Source organism: Fringilla coelebs (genome assembly GCF_963513975.1).
Source record: "Fringilla coelebs genome assembly, chromosome: 3".
In the NCBI taxonomy this organism is placed as follows: Eukaryota; Metazoa; Chordata; class Aves; order Passeriformes; family Fringillidae; genus Fringilla; species Fringilla coelebs.
This window is the reverse complement of record NC_140030.1, coordinates 100,639,095-100,656,886: the sequence shown is the minus strand read 5'-3', so window position 1 is coordinate 100,656,886 and position 17,792 is coordinate 100,639,095. Positions and strand designations below refer to the sequence as shown.

The following is a 17,792-nucleotide window of genomic DNA, read 5'->3' as shown; positions in this document are numbered from 1 at the left end:
CGAAAAAGGACTGGAGTTAATCTGTCAGTAGGCAAACACCCCAGTCAGTCCACGTGAGACTGACATGGTGCCACACCACAGGTACCTTGGATGGAGACCACGGTGCAAGGAAGAGGATGATCTCTAGCCTGGACCTTCCTGAAGACAGGTTTGCCTATTAAAGCGATCAGCAGGAGATCAGCAGGGGGGACTGCACACACTCTACAAGCTGTCCCCGTGCAGTTAGTGAACTCCACTCTTATGTCACACGGGGTTAGTGCTGCTCCCTTACTGGATGTCCCTTGTCTGCTCTGGTGGCACGGAGCTGAGGGACAGCCCTTCTCCTCCTGCAGGCCAAAGAGGCCCACCTTGGAGCCAGAGCCTCCTAAATCTGAATTATGTCTCCAGGGCTCCTGAGGGGCAATGTGTGGGACCCAGAACCTTCTTGTCCCGTGTTGTTCAGCTGAAGGAGGGAAGCTTGCCTGGCTCACGCCAGAGGAGCCAGCCCTGCTGCTGGGTGCCGCTGCTGGTTCGGGCAGGGGCAGCCATGGCGCCCTGCCCCTCCCGCAGCGCTCGGGCCCGGGAAGCGAGGACAGGGCCCTGCGCAGGGAGGGGACCAAATGGAGACGCCCAGCCTGCTCCAAGACATGGAGAGGGGCTGCCTGTGGCTCGGGGGGCGGCAGGTGACCCTCCCCGGGGCGGGGTTAGCGTGTGAGGCAGGCAGAGCACTCTGTGGGAGCACCGGGGTTAGCGGGACCGGCCGGGCCGGGCGGGCCGCGCCTGCTTACCATGGCGGAGCTTGCCTCCAGGAGAGAACACAAGCAAAGAGGAAACCGAGAGCAAAGAGCAGGGTGAGTATATGGCCATTAAGAGAGAGGAACAGGGGGACAGGGGAAGAGTAGAAATCCATACCTGTGATGGTGAAGCCACCTAGATGAAACCAAAAATGAGAAAAAGGGGGAGAGAGAGAGAGAGAATAAATGAGGATTAGCATTTGCACGTCAACACAGACATGGCGGTCCTTCCCTGCCCTCTGTGGACATGGGGTCTGCCCCCCAACACACACCCCAGGGATAGTGTGGGGAGACCTGAACACAGGCTTTTCAACCCACATCTGCAAGCTGCCACCCCATGGTGTCTGGTCTGTGCTGGGGAAGGGGTGAAATCTGTCCTGGGCTGCGGCTGCGTGCGGAACAAGGATGCCCGCTCCCCAGCTGCCCTACCCTGGAGGTGGCCAGCAAGGAAATGCAAAGGTTGCTTAGGCTCTAAGTCTACCCAAGACAGGAGGCAAAGTCTGTACTGTCTCTTCAAAAAGGATTGGCCAGCTTTCCTGTCCAGCCACAAGCATCTCTCAGTCGCCAGGAAATCCTGTTTTGCCACAACAGTTTAGAGGTGATGGGTTCATTTGTGTGGCACAGGTTTGTATCTCGGGGTGCTGGCAGGTTTACTCTGGCTGTAACAGCACCACCCCTCCAAAAATACTCCTTGCGCCACCTCTTAATATTAGTGACTTTGGGGCTCTAGTCTAAGGAAAGATGGGGCATTAGGTACCTGAGCTTGCTTAGACAGTGCTGACCACTCTAAAAGAGGATGCTGTGAGCAAAGAAAAACATCAAGCAAAATTGACTGTCTTCCAAAGATATGCAAACCAGAAAAATGGAAAGGAAAAATGAATGCGCTTACCAAGCTCATTCAACAACAGGGCTGTGAAGGAGACAGAGACAAACACAGAAGAAGAAAAGTAAATGAATAATGAAATCAAAAGGGATATCCACAGAAAGACACCAGATCCCAGGGCAGAGATTTCAGATCTGTAAAGCTGCAGGATACCATTAGTGTTAAGAGAAAGACACTAAACAGAAATGTTTCATGAGATTGTGGATTTAAAATAAAAACCACTGCAAACATGGGGTGGATATGGGATTAAAAGACACACTCCAAAAAATTCATTTTTCCCCTTTGAATTGTATGTGCAAGATCTTCCATTGGTCTCAGAGGCAGTTCTGCCCCGGGGGGGACACAAGATGTCCCATGTGCAGCAGCTACTGGCTTTGGCCTCCTCCAGCTGCCCGATGGGGAGCAATGGCTCCGGCGGCAGCTGCACTTTTGGCACAGACAATGAGAGAAAAGTCTGTGGCAAGGCTTGGCTCAAGGGTCTTGTTGCTCAACATTTTAGATCTCCAAAATGAAAGAAAAAAGCCTCTCCCTTAGTGCCCTGGTGGCTCTTGGGCCCCACCACAGCCCAGGGGTGCCATTTCAGAGATGCCCTTGTCTCTCTGAGCACACTGCTCCTCCTGCCTCGCTGCCTCTTGTACCAACCAAGTACAAAGAAAAAAGTTTAAAAGGAAAAAAACTTAAAAATTGCATGGCCAAAGCAGCAAATAGCTGCTTTAAATAGTCCTTTAAAGTTTTGTCCTGCCTTTCACTTAGTGAGCTGGCAAACCTGAGCTTCTCTCAGGTTTCTCCAGTTACCTTTGTGACCAGGAAGATAAGAATTTTTTTTCCCTTTCCTTTCATTTTTAGATAAAAATTTCATCTGGGATCTTCAGAGCTGGGACCACAATTTTTAAACCTTGGATCTGGAAAGCATGTTTGCTCCTGCTGGACTTGCAAGGCTGAGCCCACACTGGCCCCTGTGGGCAAGGATGGAGCCGCTGAGTTGAGTCGTCCATGTGTAACTTTATCCTGGCTGTACTGTCCATGCTCCACAGATGCCACCAGTGCCACTTAATGACACAGACCCCACCTGCAGTGCCTGAGTCATGCCAGTGTCTGATTTTTTAGCCCAGCTTTTGTTAGAAAGTCACATAAACCAGCAGGGAAGCTGATGGAGGGAACGATGCAGCTGACTTAGCACCTGAGCTGAAGAGGAACGTGGCATGCTCCCACTCAGTGTGGGGACCACTGAGGGCCCTCTCTGTTCCGATCAAAGAAACATTGCAGCCTAATGCCTGCTGGAGGGAGAGCTGATGTCCCAGAAACTAGAAAGCAGCTCCACAGCAGACAGACCAAGTCTTCTGCAGAGGCTTTAATAATGGTCCATCTCTTAAGTAACTCTAAAACTGCTTCTTGCTCAGCCACCACCAGTAGTGTGCAGAAACAGCCACTGCCATTAATCCTCATTTAATTTTCTAGCAGGAAAAAAAAGCATGGGAAAATAGGTGAACTCTGTCTTTTTGGGAAGTTTGGCATTTGGTTTAGAAATGTGATGAAAGAGGAAATTGTTTTTATTATTCCTGTGAGAAGCTATTATCCAATGCAGAGCCATGAAACTTCATTTGAGCATAACCTGATTTACCTAAACTGATTGCATCTCATGATATTACCTACTTGGGCTGTGATTTTCGTCTATTTTCAGATCCTACTGCCAGTATAAAAAGGCTAAAATTACTGCTCTGGCCATGCATTTTATCTCAAGTGAAAGCTGTTTTATCTTCTGATAAAAATGATGCAGCGTTGCCCTTTTTACTTGTCGAGCCTGGATGTTCTCTTGGATTAAATGAAGGCGCAGCAGGGCAGCACTCCCAAAATCTCTCTGGGGGCTGGTGACGCTCCCCGTCCCCAGCCCAGGCGCTCCAGGGTGGTGCCAGGAGCACTCCTCGCTCCCTGGGGTGGGATGGAGTCCTCTCCAAACAAAAGAGGAAAGAAAACAGAGCAAAAAGGTGCAGCGGCCAAGCTTCAAAGGAGGGAGGGCAAAACGGCCAGGAGCCAAAGTGCGAGGAGAAAGGAGTGTGAGAGTAGGGAGACACAGAGAAAGCGGCAGCGCCTCGAGAGCTGGTCTGGTTTTACTCTCACACCTTTCACTCCTCGTCGTAGCCACACCGGGTCCCCAAGCACAAGGAAGAAACTGCACTCTTTCTCATACTCCTCACGGTCAAGTACTCTAAGGGTAATGAATTTCCTGTGGGAACACAAGACAAAGGCAAACACATGATTGGCATTGCACACACATGCAGGTCACGTCCGCCCGGGTGCTGTGGTGACAGAGATGGTTGGCTGGGGGAAAGGGGCTGCACATCCCCCCTGGGGCATATGGGGAAGGGCAGGAGCATCCTCACCACCTGGCCCAGGTCGTGCCTTGCTGTCCTGGGGACAGGCTGCGCTCAGGGAGAACGGGGAGTGGCCTTGCTCCTGCCCTTTTCCATAGGCACTGGGGATGTGAGCTCGGTGTTGCAGGTGCCAGACATGAGTGAGCCAGACAGGGACACACAGGCTGGGCTCAGCCCCGGAGCACATCCCCCACCTTTCTTCTCACTCATCTCCACCAGCCGGGGCTCCCCGATCTCTAGGTAGAAGGTCTTGTTTTTCTCATACTCCTCATCATCTATCACCTTGATTGATATCGTTTTGCTGGAACAGAGAAGAAGAAATAGAGATTCAAGAGTAAGGGGGGAAAAGGGAGGAGGAGAAACAGGGAGCAGAACAGGAGCAGGAGAAGAAGGTAGAGGAGGAAGGTGGAAAGAGCAGGAAAAGGGAGCTGTGGACAGAAAACAGTGGTTTTGGTGGCACAGGCTGGAGGGATAGCACAGTCAAAAGCAAAAGGCAGGAGCCAATGGGCCAAGCTTGCCTCAGGATGGGCATGGACCACAGAGCACCAGCAGCCTGCAGGTGCCATCCTCCCTGGCAAGGCCAGGCTGGGCCAACCTCCCCCAGAGGTGTCTTGGCAAGACATCTCCCTTTCCAAAAACCTGTGGTATAGAACCCTGGCACCTTGCACACATTGCATGGGCACAAGCACTGGGAACCAGCACAGACCAAGCCCCTGGAAGCATGATGCTCAAGCTTGAGTGTGGAAGAGGCTCTGTCTCCCCAGGCTCAGCAGATTCATAAATAACATAATGATCAGCTGCTCAGTTTGGGCTTTGGAGGCTCTGATTTACAAGCTTGAAAGCGAAATTAGAATTAGAACTTTTTCTGTGAAGGGAATGCAAAGGAAAAATGGCCTTTCTGGTTAGGGCAGGCACATGGAAAGCTTCACTGACAGTGGGATTTGGCTTCTTAAATTTTACTTTACAAGCAGCACAACCTTTCCCAAGCCTTCAAGGTTTAGTCCTCTCCCATTAGAGAACTGAGCAGCAGTGCACTCTCACATGACCCAGGGGTTGCTGAATTTGCCCCTGGAACATCATCAGGACAAGTGTGAAGGCAGAGCCATGGCTCAGAGCAGAGCCACAAGCACACACCACAGAAGCTGAAAGCCTCACAGGAGGCTGGGGCCACCAGGAGAAAGATTTGCTCCTTGAGCCACACAATGAAGTAAAAATTGCTTTCCAGAGGAAGAAATTTAGGACAGACATGTTTCAGCTCTTTTCAGGGACTCACAGAAACAGCTGGCTGAAAGCAGCTCACCAGAAGGTGACCAAACCTGGGGTACAAACATGGGGTGGTGGACCTGTGCTTCCTACAGCAAAGCCATTGCAAAGACAACACAGACAGAAATCCAGCAGCCTCTGCTCCTCCCTGGAGGCTCTGCTCACTGTCCTGGCACTGCTGTGGGGACAGGACCTCCTCCTGGCTCTCATCTCGATCCAGACAAGGAACAGCACAAAACAAAAAGAAAAGCCAAGGCAGTGATTGCAGTCCTGTGTTTGCTTCTGGCTGGGTTTGCTTTCCCCCACACTCACCTGACAGCACTGTCCTCCTGTGAAAGCTTTTACCTAAACCAGCTTTCCCACTGTTCCCTCCCTGCCCAGGTCTGAATGCCCTGTCCTTCAAAGAAATGTTTCCCATCCCACCCTTGGCTCCTCTGTACTTTCCACGAGCACCCAGCACAAGCTGAAGGAGATTCTGCTGTTCCTGGCAGGTCTCAGCACTGAAAACCCATAAACATGGAAGAAAGCCACACTCTAGGGGAGTGAAATTGAGGCCACACTGCCGTGATTTCTGGCTTTCTCCTCTCCTTGCACATCTGCACTGGCCACCCAGAGCCCCTCTGTTCAGCTGACAAGTCTTTGGCTGCACAGTCAACATTTCTACTCATTCAGGGTAAACACCTCAAGCACTCAGAGGAACAGCCAGGATGATTTCTTGTGCTGTTTGCTGTGAGTCAGAAGTGTATTAAGTTTGCCCTTCATGCTTTTAATGAAACCATTTACTCAAGAGCAAGTGATGGCTGTGAGAAGTGTAACAATGCAGCACGGCTCAGTGTAATTGTATTTTATAATGAATATCTGTAATAATTTGTTCAGTTTGTAATTATTGCTGCAATAGGTTTGTACACAGGACAAATGGTTACCAAGCAGGCAGCTGATCTTGCTTTGCACTGATGAGTTAGGGGAAATTATCATGTATTAAAAAACTAATGAAGGATATAAAAATGCTCTCAGTTAAGCTTTCAAAGAGAACCTGATAGAATTACCAGAATGGCACAATTTCAGAAACATTACTAACCAAATCAATAATTTTCCTGACAGCTCCCATTAAAATGTACACTGCATCCTGGCCTCATGCAGGAAAAATCCCCTCAGGAAAGTTAATTAAGAGAGGTGCCTTCTTAAATTCTGAGGGCAGCAGACACATCAAGACATAAACTTCCTATGGGTGTACTCTGGCTTGCCATGTGTGGCACTCCTCAAAGCCCCACAAAATAATTCTCCCTCACAAAAAGAAATCTGTGCGGTGCCAATTAAAAAAAAAAAAAAGAAATCTGATGCTTAGATACAACAGCAATAGGACTTCGCAGAATAAAGCAGAATAGCAGGGCTTTAAGTGCCACTGCCAGGAGGTGGTGGTGTTATGCAGTTTTCCAAGTGATCATTCCAGGGTGTGAACAAGTGCCCTGTGCTGGGCAGACTTGTGTGCTGCTGCTGTTTCTGCTGCACAAGGCTGCTGGGAAAATGGGTAGGCAGAACAAATGGCAAGTCTGCTCTCTGGGTGAATTTCCAATCAGCAAAAATTGCTGAGGCAAATTTGTCCCTGGGATGAGACTGCAATCTTGGAGGAAAGGATTACCTCCTAATGGTGTTTGAGAAACAGCAAGGATGTGAAAATAACACAGGCTGTTTGTTGTTAGAGCGTGCCTGATCTCCATCACAGCCTTCTGCCTGCTACAGAGCCCCTTCCAGGGTCCTGCACACATGTGGCAGGGCTTGGGCAGCGCAAAGGAGCAGGGCCAGGCAACTGCACCTTTTATCCTGCATTAGAGTAAGGACTGCTGGCTACAGCAATCTAGGACAGGCACTGATGTCTCCCTGCTCCTGCTGGACCCTTCCATGTGGTCTCTGCTTCTCACTCCTCTCCCAGGTCCAGGGCAGGGTGGGAATGAGGTGGAGCAGAGCGAGGATTGCTGCCTGAGGCTCACAGAGCAACCACTGCCTGCAGCATCTGTCCCTGGACTTTCCCAGCTGGACACAGTGGCATGGGGAGACCAGAGTCCCCACAGCACAAGTACCTGCTGAAATTTGTATTTAAGATCTGTCTCCTGTGCCTCAGGGGCTCTTCCAGAAAAAGCTGTGATACTGCATAACAGAAAACCAAAGGGACACTTATTAGCACCCTGAAACCCCTTATGCTGTGTCATTGCAGTTGTCCCAAAGCCACAAGATAGAGGGAAAAAAAAAAAAGGATAAAAGCAGCCTCTAAACCATGACACATTTTCTTCTCCTTGTGGGAATCTGGGGTCAATACAGAGGGTGTTTCCAAGCTACCCCATCTTGACCGAGGCCAAGAATCAGCTTTGATTTGAGGCTGACAGTGGTGTTTTTGCCATAACCTAATGTCTGCAGGAGCTGAGTATTTAAGCCAAACACTCAAGATCCCACGAGTGCAGAACACCACAGCCTTTGGAATGTCTGGATTAGTTTTCCCTCTTTTGACCCTCAGTCATGCTGCAGGTGGGAAAGAACAATTTCTGAAGAATCCTGGGGACAGAGGTAGTGTGTTGACATAAATCACCAGTCTTGACACACTTCCCTGTTCCTTCCTCCAGTCATACCATGGGGCAAGTTAGCAGCAAACCAGGGCTGATGCTGCTAGGTGTTCTTGCACTGGTGCTGGGTCCATCTCACCTGAGCTAAGGAGCCCTGCTCTGCCATGAAGACTGAGGGCATCCATGACCCATCCAACTGTCGGCACTTCTGTGCCAGAAACTGCACTTCCCTGAGTTTGCAGCCCAAGCAATTGCTGAGGGAATGAATTTCATCCCATTTACATATACTGGAAATCAAAGAGTAAACAGGTCTTGCAGAATTTCAGCTCTAGCTCTTCTCCTCTTGCAGACACCCAGCAGCAACAGGAGAGGGGTGGTGACTTTGGGGACGTGGCACACAAAGCTCTGCCCTTACTCCAAGTCCAGTGCTCTCCATCAGGACTTTTCATTTCAAACCATGCTATTTCATTCACACTGAAGAGGTCTTTTATCACAGCATTCCCACACATAACCCTTAGTTACAACAGCCCATGGAAAAGTCCTCTTGGCTGGTGATGCTCTAGGGAAGAGCTGCTACAACAATGTACAATGGCAAAAGCAGGATAAGAAGAGAAGCAAAGCTTAGAGCAAAATGCCAGCTGGGGAAGGCACCCTGAGAGCAATCCCATGAGTGTGCAGGGACAGGTACATATGTAATGAGTTAGAACAGTCTGGCACAGGGTGCCAGGAGCAGCACAGACATCAACAGCAAAATATTTCTCTGTGAGTATTTTTTTGACCACAGGAGAGAAGATGAGCACAGCAGAGGGCAAAAATATAAGGATCTGGGACTCCCAGCTCTCCTGTCTGCACTGGCCTTTTCCCTCAAGGGATCAAATGGCATCAGAAATGATTGGTGAGTATCTCCATGGACCTTTGCATTCCTTTTGAACATAAACATCTGCACAGTCATGACACACCTGTGAAAATCCTGAGTGTATTTGCAAAAATCCTGCAATTCCCAATCTACACCGCACTGCTTAGCTCAATGAAATGGCAGAAACCCCTCTCCTGGCTCAGACAAGCAACCAGCATTGCAAGGACCATGGAAGCCTGGAGGGCAGCAGCAGTCAGCTCTGGAAAGATTCAGGCAGGACATGCTGGATGACAGGGAACATCATTCAGAGCACTTCTTGGCAGGGCCAGATCTCCAGAAGCAGAGATGTCCCAAGTCCAGCGCTCACTTCCTCAGCTCTCTTTCAGAACCACAGTCATGCCAGAGCTGGAATGGCCAAGAAGTTCTGCACACAGTCAGTAGTGGTGTCTCCAGTGGGCCAGGAAAACGACAAACACACAACCAGCTGTCAGAGCAGTCAGTAACAAGCCTGCCCATGAGAACGTGGCACGCTGCTGCTGTCTGCACAGACACTTATTCCTGAATCAACAGAGGGAATGATGCACTTCTGCAGCTTGTCACCCATCCAGCTTCCACTGATTGCCCAGGAGAGACACAGGAGTAGCTTGGAGGATGTTCAGCTGCAGATTCAGAGCTACAACATCCAGGCTGGGCAGCCAGGAGTGTGTTGTGCTGCCTAAGCCTGGTGCTGCCAGCCCTGATGTCCCAGCAGACCAGCACTTCCCACCCAGAGGGCCATCAATTAACTGAGGAATAGCCATGAGGGACACTTGTTCTGGAGGTGACATCGCAAAGGCACATCCATCGGTGCTGCCTGTCCTAGCACGGGCTCCCAGACTCCCACAGAGCCCTGCCACATGGATTTCTCACACATCTGCCTGTCAGCCAGTCACTTAATTAGCTGAAGCTAGAGCTTGCCATGGGAGATGGGCACGTGGCTTGGGAAGCTCCCAGCCTTGCTCAGGTCACTGGGCACTGGGCAGTGCCTGTGCAGAGGGGCCTGTGCAGGGGGGCTTTGAGGCAAGAAAATTCCTTAATTATCATCATCATCATCATCATCACAGCTGGGCACCACCTGAGCCAGAGGGCAGGGCCACATAAATGGCCCCCAGTCACAGTGAGGAGCTTGGACCAGACCCCTGAGCATTGTTGCAGCCAAGCACCAAGAGCAGCTTTCCTGCTCAAATTCCTAACAGGATACTCGAGGAAGGAAGTTGCTTGTTGCTGGGGAAAAAAGGAGGTGATGGGGCTTTTCTTTCACCAGTTGACAACAAACTTGCACCTTATGGTGAGGAGGTGGCAGCCTCATGTACAGAGAGGGACCCAGGTCCATGGTGGAGGTGTTTGTGCTAGCCACAGGGCACGTGTGTGTGTGTGTGTGGGGGGGACACGGGTGAAGGCAATGTGACACCTGCTCAGCCAGCGCAGGGACAAACCTTCCTGAAGGACAGAAGAGGGGCAGAAATGGGCCAGATTATGTGAAAGACCTTGTGCCACACCTTGTGCTTTTAGCTGCTCAACAGTAGTCTTTGGCAGAGGAGAGAGTTCCTCAGGGTTTTTGTCCCTGCTGATGGGTTCCCATCTGTGTAAGATGTCCCATGAGTCACCCATGCAGGATCCTTTGCCAAACCAAGCCTTGCTGACATGAAATGTCTGTACTTAATGAAAATTCTGCCTGCAGCACACTGCAAACATGACAGGGAGGGAAAAGGAAAACCTGCCTGAAACGAAGCATGACGCATGCTTTGGGAAGTATGGATGTGAGCTGATCTGATGTGGCAGCTTGGTTTGCTGGTCCAGCAGCACAGGTCTGCATGGGGCTTTACACTCCAATGCCTCCCAAAACGATCAAGCAAACCAGCCTGGACACAGCAAACAAGGGGAGGGGGAAGTGGAAGTGGTCTCTCTATACCTTCTCCCCACCTCTGGAGCCAAAATTCCTCTGGCTACTCTCATTTTCTTGTATGCCCTCCACCTCCTTCCCCAAGGTCTCCTGAATCAATCAGACCGCAGGGCTGTGTTGTCATTTCCATGTCTGCATAAACCAACTGCTCCCCTGGCCTCGGGATGTGCTGAGTGTAAGTGACAACATAAGGCTCAAATACATAACACCGTCCTGCTCCAGAGCATCACCACCAGGAAAATCCTGGAAAAAGATCCAGCCTGCTCTTCCCTGGCCTTGCAGAAACACAAGGCATGAGAGGTGGTCTGCAGAGACAGGAAGACTGAGGGTTGTTGCTGCTCGAATAGCTGGGAGATGACAGGCACAGCTGATGCTCAGCGTCTCAGAAAATACTTTTTAGGAGCAACGATTGCCAGGTAAGATGATTTCACATGCCAGACTGAATGCTGCTTGACTCTCCTCCTAGGAAGACCATATTGAGAAGGATTTGTCAGATCAGAAATGTTTTTCTGGCGAATCCTCAATGTTTGCTCTGATGTGACTGTGAATTCTGTGCTCTGACTAATGCACTTCTTCATCCATCTGCCAGTGTCACATCTTGCAAGGGACCAGCTGGGAGAAGATGAATGGGACTCTCTTGGTCTGCCCCAAACCAGTGCCTGAGCCTTCGGTCATGCTTAAATGTTTCCACAGCTCCAGCTGTGGCCTCCTCTTCCATGGCTCTGGATGTGGTGACACCAGGAAAAAGCTGTTTTCCTGCTTTTTCCCAATCTCATTGCCATGCATGTCTAGTGATTATGATCCACAGCTCTTAAAGCTCCCAGAGTGCCTGCTGGAGGTAGGACCCCTGAGGGATCAAACAGAAGAGACCCATCTAGATCAGTGTCTGCAGCTCCAAGGACAGCTTGCCCAAAGAGTGCAATACCACTGATGACTAGGAGGGAAAACACATTTGATGTGAATTTGATCAAAAAAACCCCCAGCAGCAATTACTTAAGGTACCTAGGAAAGCTGACAGAGTAGAAATAACTTCTCCCCTGGCTGTGCACAGCCCTGCCCATGCCAGCTGAAAACTGCATTAGTCCTGAAAAATCCAGCCTGTGCTGCAAGCAAAGGATTGACTGCCCAGGGCTCAGCCCAGCCTAGCCCAGCATCCTTGCTCAGAATAAAAGCCTGCAAATCCCAATTCCAAGCCTACAGGGTTAAGAGCCAAAATCTGGCATTTCCCCCTAGTCTGCCTTTCTGGGATTTTCTCCTGACTGACCTGGTTGGGCAGTCAGGTCTGTGGGTAGTGCAGGCAGGTAAATAAGGGGACAGAAACTTGGTACACAATTACTTCTTGCACCCAAATACATATCCAGCTTTTCTTTGCAGCCAGGTTCCCCCTCATGACAATAATTGCTCTCACCTTTCAAATAAATATGACTTGCTCTTCCCCGTGTGCACCTGGATAGTTGCCATGACAATGCTCCTCAAACAGAAGACATCACTCTTTTTTATATGGCTTTTGGCCTCCACAAAATGAATTTCAATGAGCAACTGCCAGCAAAAAAGGGCATTTTTGCAGTTCTGTAAATCATTCAGCAAACTTTGCCAAGTTAAACCTGACTAAACAAAGCAGTGGGGACCACCAGAAATAATAGGTCAATGTCTAACAGCATGGCTTCAGCATCAGGAATCAGGATTCAAGGAAGCCCAAAATATATGTGCTGTGCATGAGCTACTCCAGTACCACCACTACAGCAAGACTTTGTGTCAATCCTGGCAGCGTTTCCCTCTCAGGGAAGGCACATTTCAATCCCTGCTTGCCTGGGTTTCAGGGCAAGGGAGAATTTCCCTTCTTATTTGGGAAGACACTTGACAAGGACTCATGATTGTGCCCTGCCACTCTGCCAGGGCTGCTGACAGCCAGCTCTGCTGCTGGAAAAGCAGCTGTACATGGGAAAAGGAGGAGAAAACAAGAAATGCTCAGTGACAGCAGAGGGCATGCCACAAAAATTCAAACGGCAAACATCAATACAGAATGTGCAGGTCTGCTTTCAAGAGCAGCATCCACCATCATTTCAGCTCCATGCTCAGCCAGGCATGAGTCTGACTCCTCTCATTTGATGGCTGGCCCCAAAGATCAGGCCCTGCTTTTCCAGGCACTCCTCTGAAATCCTTGGTGTGGTGACCCAGCAGCAGGATCAAAGCCTTCTGATGGTGTGGGAGGAATAAACACTCGGCCATCACTACATTCATCATCCCCTGCCCAGCGAAGGATTTCAAGATGTGGACAGTAGACTCACACTGAACTTTTATTAGAAGAACTTGTAAATTATCCTCTGCCAGGGTTCTAGGGAGGCTCAGGTGGAATGCTCACAATTTAGCATTTAAATGACTGGATGCAGAGTTCACCCCTGGTCCAGACTCCCTTTGGCAAGTCTCCTGTGCTGGGACAGTATCAGAGGTTACCTGATGGTATAAAAGACCAAGTGAAGTGTCTGGGTACCAGCACATGAAATGCTGTCATTATATAGGCTTGAAACATCAGGGATGCTGGGATGCTGTGCAGGGATTTCTGAAGACCATCACCCAAGCTGAGAGCTACACCCCAGTGCCTTGCCATGCTGTCACTATGCCGCAAGGCAAGCCCTGTGAGGGAGGTGATGCAGATCCTGCATTTGTCCTTTCTATCCAGGGATAAGGCCAGCAAGTTCAGACAATGCCCCATAAAGTATTCAGCCACCCCCAGAGAGGGGCTGCTGCTGGGACAATGCTGCCTTAAGCAGGGACATTGTTTGGACCATTAAGTCAACAGATGACGCCAAAATCTCAAGTCTGCACTAAAGGTGCTGCTTTATGTATTCACACTGCTGTTTTCATCCTTTGGGGATGGCTCTGGCCAAGGAAAAGCATGTGCTAGGGTTGAGTACCAGCAGTGGGGTACTTTGTCTCCAGCCCAGCAAATCTTCAGATAGCTTGGTAGTTGTTTGGTTAGTTGGTTTCCCCCCTTCTTCCTTTTCAATGACTTCCATCTCCAGAGCTGAGATGAAAAAAGTGTGTCAGTTGAGATGGGATTTTTCCCCTGCCTTTTCAAACACCTCCAGGTCTTCAGGAATTGCCAGGGATTCATGCCCTTACCCCACAGAAACTGCTCCAAAAAGACTGAAGGACCCCAATGTCCTCAGGCAGGGCTGTGGAACCTGGCTGGAGGGTGCTGCCACAGCAAGGAGCCATTCCCTGCCCCTGCTGAAGGGTTTTGCCACTCTGGTGGCTGCAGCATCCTGACAAGGGCCATTCCAGTGGAGCTTCCCTGCTGCTGGACACCCTGGAGGTCAGGAGCACGTAGGCAACTTCAGGAGTCACCATTCACACTGTGACTGACAAACCACCTGTTTACTGCCAAATAAATTCAGTCATGAAATACGTCCTCTCAGCTAACACTCTGGGCACAAAAACCCTTTGAAAGAGACACCAGATATCCTGAAGTCCCCAGTGATCCATGGGGTTAAAGCCTGTGGTGGGAACAAAAAAGCAAACACAGGTTTGCCAAGGATCCCTCCCAGCGCTGAGATAGGCAGGAAACCAATCCAATGAGGAGCATGAAAAAATTCTGCTTCTGTCTCCAGTTACCAAGGAGATTGTTCAAACAAAGCTAAAATAAGAGGAACCAAGTGGCCAAGAGAAACGTGAGAGTGGAAGAGCCACTTGAATGCTTTGTGATGGCTTTGCTGGGCAGGGCGCCTGTGATGGGCTCAGCCTTGGCCAGCAGCTTTTCCTCTCTTCCCAGGGGAAAACTTCCATATTTTGGTTTGCAGGTACTCGTGTGAAAATGGCCACAAGCTTTTAAAAATGGCAATTCAGAAAAGTCCCTGTCCACAGAGGTTTCAGCCATGTGCCAGCCCCATTTATGGCAATTGTGGCAGCAGGACACAGCACTCGATGGCCTCAGCCTGGACCTGTGTGTTCAGGCTCTCAGAGAAGATCTCCCTGTGGGAGCAAACTAAATCCAGCTCTGTGTGGGGCTAAAAATTCCACCCTTTGTGGCCAGCTCAGCAGCTCCAGTGTCTGTCTAAAAGATCAGAGGCATGGAATATGAGATGAAAAAATCCTACTGCAGAGCCCCATGGACACACATGTGCTGGATTTGCTCCCGTAACAGTCACAGGATCACAGAGTCATTTAGGTTGGAGAAGACATTTAAGATCATCAAGATCCATCATTAAAGATGAGAAGATAAGCACCACCACACTGTACAAGAAGACAGGGCTCTCTCCAGCCCCACCTCAGGCCAAGGCTGCGCAGGGGCTGCCTCAGGTCCAGCTGCACATTTCTCTTGTGCTGGGAACTGCAGATGTTACATGGAAGTGGCAATTCCCACACAAGCCCCAGAGCCTGGAAGCTGCATTCCATCCCTATGCAACCTTTAGTTAAGACAAGGAGAGGGAAAAGTTCCCAGATGCTGTTTCTCCAGCAGATCCTCATATCTTACACATGCTCATCCGGATGCCTGATGCAGTCAAGGGCTGTGAGTTAAAGGCAGCGCCTGTTGTTGAGCCTGCCCACGACTTTCCACTATTTTAGAGTCTGTCTCAGCTGCTTGGTGCTTTGCCAGACTTTAGCCATTCAGAATGAAACTTTCCATGTAGAGTGGCCACTGCTGAGAGAGTAATGAAAAGCCCCACCGTCTCAGCTTTGGGAAAAAAAAGAAATGCTGCTCTGCCCATGCAAACATTTTTTCCCAAACACTATATTGAGTAATTCTCTCTTCCTTATGCTTTGCTGCAGAGGACAAAACTTAGCAGAAGGATCTCTCTCTAGTGCTCAGGATGTGCCAATTTGCTTAAATTAGACCAAGTCCCAAGACTCTAAAAACTTGCAAAATGCGTAGGCTTCTTCAAACTGGCAGCTCAAAGTCTTGGAAGATTTAATCTGCTCTGGAAATGCTCCATTCTTTCCCAGTGCCAAACCTGTTTTTGCACAGGCTGTGCCCTCAGCGGGGCTTTTCCTGAGCCTTGGAGCTGCTGGGGAGCTGGAAGCTCTGGCAGCAACAGGAAAGCTGGCTGGCTTGGGTACCCATGGCAGGGGCAACCACGGAGCCTGAGAAATTCCACAGCCATGCCTCCCCTCCTCCTCCTCCTCCTTCACTGCTGGCCTCTGAGCTACCAGCGTCTCCAGGCACATGGACTCTGCATCACAGACCTTGCATCTTTGCTGAGAGGATGACAGGCTCTCTGCAGTGTTTTTATCAGCTTGTGGAGGGGAATGATGAAGCTTGCTGGGACACAGACACGTTTGCCCCCTCATACTCAGCCTGGGATCTGCAGGGGATGATTCTCCTTTTCTGTCCTTTTCTGTCCTGATCTGAGCTTGACTTAGTGAGCCAGGGTTGCTGGGGAGAGCTAGAGTTCATCTGTGTCCAAAGTGCTTGGCCGGGTCAGTAGAGCCTGCTCCCTGTGCTATGTTCTCTAGCTGCAGGTGCAGTGATGCTACCAAAAAAAACCCTGCTGCTCCTGGGGAGAGCAATTTAATACCAGGAGACTCAGAAGCATTTAAAGCATGAAGAAGTGGAAACACACCTCAGTATGGTGCTCAGCAGTTTCTCCCTAGTGTGGGCCTGGTGGGAACCACTGGGATGGCTTAGAAGCTGTTGGGTGCAAGGAAGGCAGGAGGGAGGCCAAGGGGAAAATGGTTTCCCAAAGAGTCCTCCCAGTGCAAAGCTGGGGAGGGGGGAGAGAGAGAGAGAGATAAAAGCAAAGCTAGCATGAGCTGCCTTTGGCTCCAGAAAGCCTCCCTAGTGATGGCAACTGCAGTATTGTAAAAGTAGCTTTTGAGAAGTGCTCTGAAGACACTGTCAAGATTCAAGGGAACTGTAGTAAAGGGAAACTGTAGTAAGAGGAAACCAAATTGACCAAACCAACCAGCCAGGAAATACAAGCTGCCTTTTGTATCTTGCCCCTTTTCCTCTCTGAAACTCATTTGCTTTTCCTTCAAGCATGGACAAGTGCTGTTGTGGGGCTATTAATGCTTTCAAAGAAGAGAATGAAATCTCAGCTGGAGACTTCATTCAAAGACAGGCTGAGGTGCCCTTCCAAATGCTCTGCAATGCAGCCCCCCTGCTGTCCTTCATCACATCCATTCACATCATCTCATCATGATACCTAGTTTCCCATTGAATAGCAGGATGTCCAACTGACCATGAGCATATTTATTTACTACAGTCAGGTAGGGATCCTCTAGTAGCCTCACACAGTTAAGTTTTATTTTCTCACCAGTGTTCACATTTTAAAACTATTTAGGTTAAATTAAACCCTAACCTCAGCAGGGCTCAAGCATGGTGAGTCAGGGTTCCTGGCCATTTGCTGGAGTGTGATGGGCCAGAAGCTGCAAGTGCACCCAAAGACTCAGCCTGTGGCACCACCACGTGCAGCAAAATGAGTGGGGACCCCAAGCAAAGCTGAAGAGAGGGGCTGTGAGCCCACACAATCCAGTCAAATTTCCCCCTGCTTCCATCTGCAGCACGTTTTGACTGCATTCCAAAATGAATGGGGAAAATCTCAGCAGCAGGCAGGGGATGAATCTCCAGAAGGGCTCTGAGTGTGGCAGCACCAGGAGAGCTGGGGTGAGCCCCATCTCTGTGGGCACAGGGCTGAGTTCAGCTGAGCCTTGGAGCCCAGGGGCAGCTGCAGCAGCTCTCCCTGGGAGTGAACACTTGCCCATGGCTGCTCTTTCCCCAGAGGCAGCAGGGCACATTAGCAAAAGTCTCTAATTTTATTGGCACTACTCAGAGAAGATGCCCCGGCATGGAAAAAAACAAACCCCAAAACTGTAAGAATTTGGAATGGTGCTGCATGTATTTTCTGAGAGAGATTTTCAATTTGCTGCCTCCTTTTCTGAGAGCTAGACAATATATCAAAGAACATATTTGGGGTGGGGTTTTTTGTGTGGTTTTTTTTTTTTTTTGGTCTTGTTTTGTTTTGTTTATTTGTTTATTTTTTTTTTAAAGAGAACCCTCTAGCAATGGTCTTTATTGTTTTCTAATTCATAGCTGCCAGAGAGCCTGGAGGATTATTCTGCACAGAGCTATAAATGATGCCCCATATTAATGATTGCTTTCACTGATCTTTGGAGGAAAATTCCAGAGTGACTCGCGAAGATGAGATTTC

General features: G+C 49.7%; 1 protein-coding gene across 3 annotated transcripts in view; it reads right to left on the bottom strand.

Annotated features, from left to right (window-relative positions):
* SLC8A1 (solute carrier family 8 member A1) overlaps positions 1-17,792 on the bottom strand; it is a 123,325-nt gene that overhangs the window by 9,903 nt on the left and 95,630 nt on the right. For all 3 annotated transcript variants that reach the window (XM_084203238.1, XM_084203239.1, XM_084203237.1), the window contains 5 exons: positions 4,223-4,329; positions 1,663-1,683; positions 892-909; positions 768-782; positions 86-154 (listed from right to left, as the gene is read on the bottom strand). In XM_084203238.1, coding sequence (XP_084059364.1) covers positions 86-154; positions 768-782; positions 892-909; positions 1,663-1,683; positions 4,223-4,329 — 230 coding nt within the window. The remainder of the gene's footprint in view (positions 1-85; positions 155-767; positions 783-891; positions 910-1,662; positions 1,684-4,222; positions 4,330-17,792) is intronic.